The sequence below is a fragment of the Oncorhynchus masou genome, chromosome 14, assembly GCF_036934945.1.
Source record: "Oncorhynchus masou masou isolate Uvic2021 chromosome 14, UVic_Omas_1.1, whole genome shotgun sequence".
In the NCBI taxonomy this organism is placed as follows: domain Eukaryota; kingdom Metazoa; phylum Chordata; class Actinopteri; order Salmoniformes; family Salmonidae; genus Oncorhynchus; species Oncorhynchus masou.
The window spans coordinates 37,332,828-37,345,451 of record NC_088225.1 but is presented as its reverse complement, the minus strand read 5'-3'; the positions used below and the strand labels follow the sequence as shown (position 1 = coordinate 37,345,451).

Sequence of the window (12,624 nt, the reverse complement as noted above, 5' to 3'; positions counted from 1 at the left end):
GCAGTAGCAGGTTAAGGACCAGATTACATGCAGTAGCAGGTTAAGGACCAGATTACATGCAGTAGCAGGTTAAGGATTACATGCAGTAGCAGGTTAAGGACCAGATTACATGCAGTAGCAGGTTAAGGACCAGATTACATGCAGTAGCAGGTTAAGGACCAGATTACGGACCAGATTACATGCCAGTGATGTAGTAAACACGTAGTCGGTCAACTCTGATCGCCATTCATGGTAAATCCAGAAAAGCCCTGTATATGTTCAACGTTTACCTTCCACTGGTTATGATGAGTGATAAAGTGTTGTGGTCCAGTCAGACAGGTCAGTGATCTACAGTAGGGTTAGTGTCTCTGTGATGGTGTTTTCTCTCTCTCTCTCTCTCGGGACTAATGCTGCCATAGTAACACATAGCCCTGGTTGCTAGGGTTACCAGAAGCATGTCCTGATGTAAACTCGCTGTGACAACTCAACGACAGTTTAATAAGAGGGGAGATGGTGCGTTTAGCATAGAGACAGACACCCACGCACACACAGGCACGCATACACACACATACACGCCCACATACACACATACACACACACACACACACATACACACACACACACACACACACACATACACACATACACACACACACACACACACACACACACATACACACACACATACACACACACATACAGACACCCACACACATACACACACACATACACATACAGACACACACAGACAGACACCCACGCACACACATACAGACACGCACACACACACAGGCACGCATACACACACACACGCACACACACACAGGCACGCATACACACACACATACACACACACACAGACACACACACACACAGACAGCCACAGAGGCCAGACGCACCATGATTGTGGTGGTTTGACAGTATTTATTGTTAGTATTATCCAATCAGCTTCTCTCTAACAGACTGCATGGAGACAGGTCAATGACTCACCCTGTCACAGGCCACTCACACACAGGCCCCTGCCCTGGACCAATGCAATTACATAACCATTTTAAATAAATAATCTCCTTCACTGTCTTGAGTTTCCTCTCAAATAATCACAAAACCTGCAATAACCCCACCCCTCTCTGTCTTTCTCTCTCAATTTCTCTCTCTCTCAATTTCTCTCTGTCTCTCAATTTCTCTCTCTCAATTTCTCTCTCTCTCAATTTCTCTCTGTCTCTCAATTTCTCTCTCAATTTCTCTGTCTCTCTGTCTCTCTCTCTCAATTTCTCTCTCTCTCTCTCTCTCTCTCTCTCTCTGAGGTGTAACAGTGGTCTGGAATACTGAGATAAAGCCATGAGGCAGAGATCACACACACACACACACTGTATTGGACCAGACACACACAGCCCTGTGGCTATACACCCGGTGCACTTTCCGTCAAAGTACACACACAATCACAACCTTCAAAGAGCAACCTGCTTTGCTGCCTCACTCTACACTAAGCCTGAAGTCCTCATGCTAGTATCTGGGTATGAAGCCAGGCTGCAATGTCATGTTGTATAGTTTTGCTGGCTAAAACTGCTGTCATAGAGAACCACATGTTTTTCACACAGATTATACATTCTTTGTGTTAACTGACCTGGGTTCAAATACTATTTTAAATACAATTTATTCGCTTGATTGCGGTGGCCTGGCTTTAACGGACCAATAGAACGGCTCTAAAATACTAAAACCCCGCCCATCTGGCGCTCCCGGCAGGCTAAAGCAAATTCTAAAAGTATTCGGAAAATATCAAATAGTATTTGAACCCAGGTGTGTTGGGGAAAGTGGTAGGTTAGGATGATGAGGCTCTATAACTTCAGGGCCTGTATCCACAAAGTGTCTCAGAGTCAGACTGCTGATCCAGGATCATTAAGAATAAAAAATATATCGACCAGGGCTCTCCAACCCTGTTCCAGGAGGGTATCTGTTCCTGTAGAGGTTCCAGGAGGGTATCTGTTCCTGTAGAGGTTCCAGGAGGTATCTGTTCCTGTAGAGGTTCCAGGAGGGTATCTGTTCCTGTAGAGGTTCCAGGAGGGTATCTGTTCCTGTAGAGGTTCCAGGAGGGTATCTGTTCCTGTAGAGGTTTCAGGAGGGTATCTGTTCCTGTAGAGGTTCCAGGAGGGTATCTGTTCCTGTAGGTTTCAGGAGGGTATCTGTTCCTGTAGAGGTTCCAGGAGGGTATCTGTTCCTGTAGAGGTTCCAGGAGGGTATCTGTTCCTGTAGAGGTTCCAGGAGGGTATCTGTTCCTGTAGAGGTTCCAGGAGGGTATCTGTTCCTGTAGAGGTTCCAGGAGGGTATCTGTTCCTGTAGAGGTTCCAGGAGGGTATCTGTTCCTGTAGAGGTTCCAGGAGGGTATCTGTTCCTGTAGAGGTTTCAGGAGGGTATCTGTTCCTGTAGAGGTTCCAGGAGGTATCTGTTCCTGTAGAGGTTCCAGGAGGGTATCTGTTCCTGTAGAGGTTCCAGGAGGGTATCTGTTCCTGTAGAGGTTCCAGGAGGGTATCTGTTCCTGTAGAGGTTCCAGGAGGGTATCTGTTCCTGTAGAGGTTCCAGGAGGGTATCTGTTCCTGTAGAGGTTCCAGGAGGGTATCTGTTCCTGTAGAGGTTCCAGGAGGGTATCTGTTCCTGTAGAGGTTCCAGGAGGGTATCTGTTCCTGTAGAGGTTCCAGGAGGGTATCTGTTTCCTGTAGAGGTTCCAGGAGGGTATCTGTTCCTGTAAGGTTCCAGGAGGGTATCTGTTCCTGTAGAGGTTCCAGGAGGGTATCTGTTCCTGTAGAGGTTTCAGGAGGGTATCTGTTCCTGTAGAGGTTCCAGGAGGGTATCTGTTCCTGTAGAGGTTCCAGGAGGGTATCTGTTCCTGTAGAGGTTCCAGGAGGGTATCTGTTCCTGTAGAGGTTTCAGGAGGGTATCTGTTCCTGTAGAGGTTTCAGGAGGGTATCTGTTCCTGTAGAGGTTCCAGGAGGGTATCTGTTCCTGTAGAGGTTCCAGGAGGGTATCTGTTCCTGTAGAGGTTTCAGGAGGGTATCTGTTCCTGTAGAGGTTCCAGGAGGGTATCTGTTCCTGTAGAGGTTCCAGGAGGGTATCTGTTCCTGTAGAGGTTCCAGGAGGGTATCTGTTCCTGTAGAGGTTTCAGGAGGGTATCTGTTCCTGTAGAGGTTCCAGGAGGGTATCTGTTCCTGTAGATTCCAGGAGGGTATCTGTTCCTGGAGAGGTTCCAGGAGGGTATCTGTTCCTGTAGAGGTTCCAGGAGGGTATCTGTTCCTGTAGAGGTTTCTGGAGGGTATCTGTTCCTGTAGAGGTTCCAGGAGGGTATCTGTTCCTGTAGATTCCAGGAGGGTATCTGTTCCTGTAGAGGTTTCAGGAGGGTATCTGTTCCTGTAGGTTCCAGGAGGGTATCTGTTCCTGTAGGTTCCAGGAGGGTATCTGTTCCTGTAGGTTCCAGGAGGGTATCTATTCCTGTAGAGGTTTCAGGAGGGTATCTGTTCCTGTAGAGGTTTCAGGAGGGTATCTGTTCCTGTAGGTTCCAGGAGGGTATCTGTTCCTGTAGGTTCCAGGAGGGTATCTGTTCCTGTAGAGGTTCCAGGAGGGTATCTGTTCCTGTAGAGGTTCCAGGAGGGTATCTGTTCCTGTTTCAGAGGTTCCAGGAGGGTATCTCTTCCAGGAACAGAGTATGAAGAGCCCTGAGATATCTGTTCCTGGACAGATCCTAGATCAGCACTTCTACTTTGAGACTGTTTGTGGATACATGCCCTGGTGTCTGAGGGTATCTGTTCTTCTCATACTGGCCCCCTAGTGGTGGGAACTGGAACTGCTATGCAGGTCTTTATATAAGGCTGATAGTACAGTCAAACACTGTTCCTGTTTCATATGTTCCTACATCAGTGGGAATCAGTCTTCTACACTACAATAGTTGGCTAGGTTGTAGCTTGTATTTTCTCTTCAGGACTCTGTTCTCATTAGGGTTAAAATGGTTTATCTGTTATAGTGAGAGAAGGGAGGTGACAGGTTAGGTAAATTGGGGAGGAGGTATTTCTCTTTATTTTCTCTTTCAGGATACAACCATCCCAGGGAGGGACTCATTAAAGTGATGTCCAACCCCAACAATATGGTAGGGTTCAGGGAGGTAGGTTCCTGGGGAGGGAGGTAGGGGGAGGGATGGAGGGAGGGAGGAGGTAGGGGAGGGAGGTAGATGGAGGGGTAGGAGAGGGAGTTCCTGTAGAGGTTTCAGGAGGGTTATGTTCTGTAGGGAGGTTCACAGGAGGGGGATCTGTTTATAGGAAGAGGATCTGTCCCAGGATGCTGTTCCTGTGAGGTTTCAGGAGGGTACTGTTCCTGTAGAGGTTTCAGGGAGGGGGGGATCTGTTCCTGTAGGTACCAGGAGGTATTTATTCCAGGATGAAGGTATCTTTACTTTAATAAAGAGGGGAGGGAGGAGGGGGATCTGTTCTGTATATTACATTATCTGTTTGTAATTCCAGATATATTTTTATTCCTGTTTCATTCCAAGTCATCATTCTTATCAGTTGTATAGAGCTATCTGCCTCTGCTGTCTGACAAAATCACCCTCTTAGTCGTCCTTCACAGTAAATAAGGCTTTATGACTGCTGAATGCCAACTATCAATCACTCAGACCATGTACTTTCAGGTAGAGATACCTTACTGCTCTCTATGAGCTCACAGAGAAAAACCCCTCACGAAATGGAATCTCTCAGCACTAACTGTTATTGAAAGCCAATCAGAAGACATGGGAGTTGAACATCTCTCCTCGGGTTTATCTGACAGTCCTGCTGAGTTCCACCATGTTTGCCTCTTTCTCCTCTCAGAGTGCGTTTGTGAACAGGCCAGCTCTGGGGATCATGCCACTTTCGAGAACTTTCCGGAAAAGCTGGCAGAAAGCCTTCTCTCAGTGAGTGATCTGTTCCACACACACACACACACACACATCTGTTCCTGTGGACAACACAACACATACAACAACACACAACAGACCACACAACACACACAACTACAACACACAACAGGCACTAACTAGTGATGTGATTCAAAATAGACCAGAAACTAACTTTATACCACAGACACTCAACACAACACAAATACACACAGGGAACACAACACACAACACAACTTAGGTTGTAGACCAGAGTTAGATGTGTTTAGCTGGATTATTTAAAGACCAGACACTAACTAGTGATGGATACCCCAAGCTGGACCCCATTTAAATAGACCAGACACTAACTAGTGATGGATACTAGCTGGACCCCATTTAAATAGACCAGACACTAACTAGGTGATGGATTCCAGCTGGACCCCCACTACTGTAGACTGGGGGACTTCCTCCATTTAAATAGACCCCAGAAATAGACCAGAAACTAACTAGTGATGGATACTAGCTGGACCCCATTTAAATAGACCAGGACACTAAATAGTGATGGATAGGTCCATTTAAATAGACCAGGGACTAGGTAGGACCTGGACCCCATTTAAATAGACCAGACACTAACTAGTGATGGATACTAGCTGGACCCCATTTAAATAGACCAGAAACTAACTAGTGATGTGATTCCAGCTGGACCACATTTAAATAGACCAGACACTAACTAGTGATGGATACTAGCTGGACCCCATTTAAATAGACCAGAAACTAACTAGTGATGGATACTAGCTGGACCCCATTTAAATAGACCAGACACTAACTAGTGATGGATACTAGCTGGACCCCATTTAAATAGACCAGACACTAACTAGTGATGGATACTAGCTGGACCCTATTTAAATAGACCAGGAACGAACTGGTGATGTGATTCCAGCTGGACCCCACTACTGTAGACTGACTTCCTCCATTTAAATAGACCAGATACTAACTAGTGATGGATACTAGCTGGACCCCATTTAAATAGACCAGACACTAACTAGTGATGGATACTAGCTGGACCCCATTTAAATAGACCAGACACTGACTAGTGATGTGATTTATAAAGGGACAGCTGGACCCCATTTAAATAGACCAGACACTAACTAGTGATGGATACTAGCTGGATCCCATTTAAATAGACCAGACACTAACTAGTGATGGATACTAGCTGGACCCCATTTAAATAGACCAGACACTAACTAGTGATGGATACTAGCTGACCCCATTTAAATAGACCAGACACTAACTAGTGATGGATACTAGCTGGATCCCATTTAAATAGACCAGACACTAACTAGTGATGGATACTAGCTGGACCCCATTTAAATAGACCAGACACTAACTAGTGATGTGATTCCAGCTGGACCCCATTTAAATAGACCAGACACTAACTAGTGATATGATTCCAGCTGGATCCCATTTAAATAGACCAGACACTAACTAGTGATGGATACTAGCTGGATCCCATTTAAATAGACCAGACACTAACTAGTGATGGATACTAGCTGGATCCCATTTAAATAGACCAGACACTAACTAGTGATGGATACTAGCTGGACCCCATTTAAATAGACCAGACACTAACTAGTGATGTGATTCCAGCTGGACCCATTTAAATGACCAGACTGACTAGTGATGTATACTCCATTTAAATAGACCAGACACTAACTAGTGAAGGATTCCAGCTGGACCCCTTTTAAATAGACCAGAAACTAACTAGTGATGGATACTAGCTGGATCCCATTTAAATAGACCAGGAACTAACTAGTGATGGATACTAGCTGGACCCCATTTAAATAGACCAGACACTAACTAGTGATGGATACTAGCTGGACCCCGTTTAAATAGACCAGACACTAACTAGTGATGTGATTCCAGCTGGACCCCATTTAAATAGACCAGACACTAACTAGTGATGGATACTAGCTGGACCCCATTTAAATAGACCAGACACTAACTAGTGATGTGATTCCAGCTGGACCCCATTTAAATAGACCAGACACTAACCAGTGATGGATACTAGCTGGACCCCACTACTGTAGACAGACACTCCATTTTGTGAATGGTGCAATCCTTCTAAATGGATACCAGACACAATAGTGATGGATACTAGCTCCTCCCCACTTCCCCTCTCCTCCACTGTCCAGGTTGCTCCTAGTGGTATGAGACCGTTTAAACTAGCTGACCATGGCCTGTGATGATCCTGCTCCAATGAGAATGCATATAAGGCCATGTTCATCTGGTACAGAGTGAGTACACACACTGGGTCTACAAAACATTAAGAACACCTGCTCTTTCAGTCAAATATATTTCTAAAGCTCTTTTTTTTTATATACATGCCATAGACTGACCAGGTGTTGCCACATGACATAGACTGACCAGGTGTTAAACATGACATAGACTGACCAGGTGTTATACATGACATAGACTGACCAGGTGTTAAACATGACATAGACTGACCAGGTGTTATACATGACATAGACTGACCAGGTGTTATACATGACATAGACTGAGACCATGGTGTTATACATGACATAGACTGACCAGGTGTTACACATGACATAGACTGACCAGGTGTTAAACATGACATAGACTGACCAGGTGTTAAACATGACATAGACTGACCAGGTGTTAATCATGACATAGACTGACCAGGTGTTATACATGACATAGACTGACCAGGTGTTACACATGACATAGACTGACCAGGTGTTAAACATGACATAGACTGACCAGGTGTTACACATGACATAGACTGACCAGGTGTTATACATGACATAGACTGACCAGGTGTTATACATGACATAGACTGACCAGGTGTTAAACATGACATAGACTGACCAGGTGTTAAACATGACATAGACTGACCAGGTGTTAAACATGACATAGACTGACCAGGTGTTAAACATGACATAGACTGACCAGGTGTTATACATGACATAGACTGACCAGGTGTTAAACATGACATAGACTGACCAGGTGTTAAACATGACATAGACTGACCAGGTGTTAAACATGACATAGACTGACCAGGTGTTAAACATGACATAGACTGACCAGGTGTTAAACATGACATAGACTGACCAGGTGTTAAACATGACATAGACTGACCAGGTGTTAAACATGACATAGACTGACCAGGTGTTATACATGACATAGACTGACCAGGTGTTAATCATGACATAGACTGACCAGGTGTTAAACATGACATAGACTGACCAGGTGTTAAACATGACATAGACTGACCAGGTGTTATACATGACATAGACTGACCAGGTGTTAAACATGACATAGACTGACCAGGTGTTATACATGACATAGACTGACCAGGTGTTAAACATGACATAGACTGACCAGGTGTTATACATGACATAGACTGACCAGGTGTTAAACATGACATAGACTGACCAGGTGTTATACATGACATAGACTGACCAGGTGTTAATCATGACATAGACTGACCAGGTGTTAAACATGACATAGACTGACCAGGTGTTAAACATGACATAGACTGACCAGGTGTTATACATGACATAGACTGACCAGGTGTTAAACATGACATAGACTGACCAGGTGTTATACATGACATAGACTGACCAGGTGTTAAACATGACATAGACTGACCAGGTGTTATACATGACATAGACTGACCAGGTGTTATACATGACATAGACTGACCAGGTGTTATACATGACATCTCTTCAATCATTCGACCAGGTGTTATTACCCTGACATAGACTGACCAGGTGAATCCAGGATCCAGGCTTATTGATGTCACTTTGTTAAATCCTCTTCAATCAGTGTCGATGAAGGGGGAGGAGACCTGGTTAAAGAAAGCATTTTTAAGCCTTGAGACAACTGGGACATGGGTTGTCTATGTGTGCTATTCAGAGGGTGAATGGGCAAGACAACATATTGAAGTGCCTTTGAACGGGGGTAGGGGCCAGCATAGTAGATGCCAGGCGCACCGGATTGTGTCAAGAACTGCAACACTGGTTGGGCTTTTCACACTCAACAGTTTCCCCGTGTGTATCAAGAATGGTCCACCACCCAAAGGACATCCAGCCAACTGTACACAACTGTGGGAAGCATTGAGTCAACATGGGCCAGCATCCCTGTGGAACGCTTTCAACACCTTGTAGAGTCAACATGGGCCAGCATCCCTGTGAACGCTTTCAACACCTTTGTAGAGTCAACATGGGCCAGCATCCCTGTGGAATGCTTTCAACACCTTGTAGCGTCAACATGGGCCAGCATCCCTGTGGAACGCTTTCAACACCTTGTAGAAGTCAGTCCACATGGGCCCGTGGATCCATCCCTGTGGAACGCTTTCAACACCTTGTAGAGTCAACATGGGCCAGCATCCCTGTGGAACGCTTTCAAAAGCTTGTAGAGTCAACATGGGGCCAGCATCCCTGTGGAACGCTTTCAAACCTTGTAGAGTCAACATGGGCCAGCATCCCCGTGGAACGCTTTCAACACCGTGTAGTCAACATGGGCCAGCATCCCTGTGGAACGCTTTCAACACCTTGTAGAGTCAACATGGGCCAGCATCCCTGTGGAACGCTTTCAACACCTTGTAGAGTCAACATGGGCCAGCATCCCTGTGGAACGCTTTCAACACCTTGTAGAGTCAACATGGGCCAGCATCCCTGTGGAACGCTTTCAACACCTTGTAGAGTCAACATGGGCCAGTATCCATCCCTGTGGAACGCTTTCAACACCTTGTAGAGTCAACATGGGCCAGCATCCCTGTGGAACGCTTTCAACACCTTGTAGAGTCAACATGGGCCAGTATCCATCCCTGTGAACGCTTTCAACACCTTGTAGAGTCAACATGGGCCAGCATGCCTGTGGAACGCTTTCAACACCTTGTAGAGTCAACATGGGCCAGTATCCATCCCTGTGGAACGCTTTCAACACCTTGTAGAGTCAACATGGGCCAGCATCCCTGTGAACGCTTTCAACACCTTGTAGAGTCAACATGGGCCAGCATCCCTGTGGGAACGCACCTTTCAACACCTTGTAGAGTCAACATGGGCCAGTATCCATCCCTGTGGAACGCTTTCAACACCTTGTAGAGTCAACATGGGCCAGCATCCCTGTGGAACGCTTTCAACACCTTGTAGAGTCAACATGGGCCAGCATCCCTGTGGAACGCACCTTGTAAGAGTCCAACACCTTGTGGCCAGCATCCTAATGTCCACATGGGCCAGTATCCATCCCTGTGAACGCTTCAACACCTTGTAGAGTCCACACGGACCAGCATCCCTGTGAACGCTTTCAACACCTTGTGGAGAGTCAACAACATGGGCCAGCATCCCTGTGGAACGCTTTCAACACCTTGTAGAGTCCATGGGCCAGCATCCCTGTGGGCGCTTTCCAACACTTTCAACACCTTGTAGAGTCAACATGGGCCAGCATCCCTGTGGAACGCTTTCAACACCTTGTAGAGTCAACATGGGCCAGCATCCCTGTGAACGCTTTCAACACCTTGTAGAGTCCACATGGGCCAGCATCCCTGTGGAACGCTTTCAACACCTTGTAGAGTCCACATGGGCCAGCATCCCTGTGGAACGCTTTCAACACCTTGTAGAGTCCATCCCTGGCCATGGGCCAGCATCCCTGTGTAGAGTCAATGCTTTCAACACCTTGTAGAGTCCACATGGGCCAGTATCCCCCTGAACGAATTGAGGCTGTTCTGAGGGTAAAAGGAGGTGTCAACTCAGTATTAGGAAGGTGTTCTTAATGTTTTGTAACACTTTCAGTGTCTATATTTATATACACTATCTACTCAATATAAGCAGAATATATATACAATATAGATGAAACTCTACCACATGGGCCCGGCATGTTCAGCTGAGACAATCCAATGTTATGTAGTCAATATATTTACAAAAACATGGGGCCAGCATAACACTGTAGAGTACAACATCCCCGGTGGATTTCAATGGACACAATTGTGGAAACATAGTATATTGTCTGTGGAACACTTTCAACTTGTCTGTCTGCCTGTCTGTCTGCCTGTCTGTCTGCAACTGTCTTAATGTTTTGTACACTCAGTGTCTATATTTATATACACTATCTGCCTGTCTGTTCCTCTCTGTCTGTCTGTCTCTCTGTCTGTCTGTCTCTCTGTCTGTCTGTCTGCTCTGTCTGTCTGCCTGCCTGCCTGTCTGTCTGCTCCTGTCTGCCTGTCTGTCTGTCTGTCTGCCTCTTGTCTGTCTGTCTGTCTGCCTCTCTGTCTGCCTGTCTGCCTGTCTGTCTGCCTGTCTGTCCTGTCTGTCCTGTCTGTCTGTCTGCCTGCCTGTCTGCCTGCCTGTCTGTCTGTGTCTGTCCTGTCCTCTGTCTCAGAATAAGGAGAGAGGCCACAACAACCCCTCTGATGAAGACGTGAGCTCCTGTATGATCAACCAGGTGGGTGAAGTCTGTTTTCTTCCTGTATGTACGGGATACACATGGTGCACGTCGTCCAATCAAATGCTGACTGGCAGGTTCCTTCTGGACAATGCAACAACAATAAGAACTTTTAAAAGATACAGGAACATAGTAACTGTCTCAGTAGAATAAACATCAGTATATCAGTATAATACAGGACAGAACAATTTATAGTAATTTTATATAATTTATATATTTACACATGTATTGGTGAAGGAGGGGATGAGGGGCAGTGTATAGACTGAGCAGTATAATCTGGTGTGTGTGTCTGTGTCTGTGTGTCTGTGTGTGTTAAGATGTGGAGAATCAGAGGCAGGGCTATGACCGGTGTTCATCATCACGTTCCTCTTGACTATTCTTTAGTAGCCACACTAAAAACATTTCTCTCTCACACTCTAATTCTCCCCCTCTCCCTTGTGCTTCTCTCCTCATTCTCTCTCTCCCTCTCCTTCCCTCTCCTCTCTCCCACCTCTCCCCTCTGTCCTCTCTCCTCTCCTCTCTCCCTCCCTCTCCTCTCCTCCCTCTCCCTCTCTCCCCCTCTCCTCTCCTCTCTGTCCTCTCTCTCCCTCATTCTCCCTCTCCTCTCTCCCACCCTCTCCTCTCTCCCCTCTCCTCCCTCTCCTCTCTCTCCCTCCCCTCTCCTCCTCATTCTCTCTCCACTCCTCCTCTCCCCCCCCTCTCCCTCTCCTCTCCTCTCCCCCTCTCTCCCCCTCATCCTCTCCCCTCTCCCTCCCCTCTCCTCTCCTCTCCCCCTCTCACTCTCCCCTCATTCTCTCTCCACCCTCTCCTCTCCCCCTCTCCCCCTCCTCTCCTCCCTCATTCTCTCTCCCCTCTCTCCCCACTCTCCCCCTCTCCTCTCCTCTCCCCTCTCCTCTCTCCCTCATTCTCTCTCCCCCTCTCCTCCCCTCTCTCCTCTCCTCTCCTCCTCTCCCCTCATTCCTCTCTCCCCTCTCCTCTCCCCCTCTCCTCTCTCCCTCATTCTCCTCTCCCCCTCTCCTCTCTCCCCCTCTCCTCTCACCTCTCCTCTCCCCTCTCTCCTCTCTCCCTCGTTCTCTCTCTCTCAGAGTCCTGGCTGTCCAGGCGTCAGCATCCTGTCATTTATGGGTAGGATTTCATGGCAGAACAATGGGTCAGTAAGGTTAAATATCTTACACATCATGGCAGAACAATGGGTCAGTAAGGTTAAATATCTTACACATCATGGCAGAACAATGGGTCAGTAAGGTTAAATATCTTACACATCATGGCAGAACAATGGGTCAGTAAGGTTA

General features: G+C 46.6%; 1 protein-coding gene and 1 long non-coding RNA gene across 2 annotated transcripts in view; both read left to right on the top strand.

The window, feature by feature from the left end:
• LOC135554814 (4-aminobutyrate aminotransferase, mitochondrial-like) overlaps positions 1-4,063 on the top strand; it is a gene marked incomplete at its 3' end in the record, with an annotated part of 50,164 nt that extends 46,101 nt beyond the window's left edge. The window contains exon 6 of the mRNA XM_064987256.1: positions 4,056-4,063. Within this exon, the coding sequence (XP_064843328.1) occupies positions 4,056-4,063 (8 nt within the window). The remainder of the gene's footprint in view (positions 1-4,055) is intronic.
• A 3,051-nt stretch (positions 4,064-7,114) lies between these two features.
• LOC135553792 (uncharacterized) lies at positions 7,115-12,459 on the top strand. The gene is made up of 3 exons (XR_010457633.1): positions 7,115-7,164; positions 11,270-11,332; positions 12,418-12,459. It is a non-coding gene; the product is annotated as an uncharacterized LOC135553792 (long non-coding RNA).
• Positions 12,460-12,624: the final 165 nt, after the last annotated feature.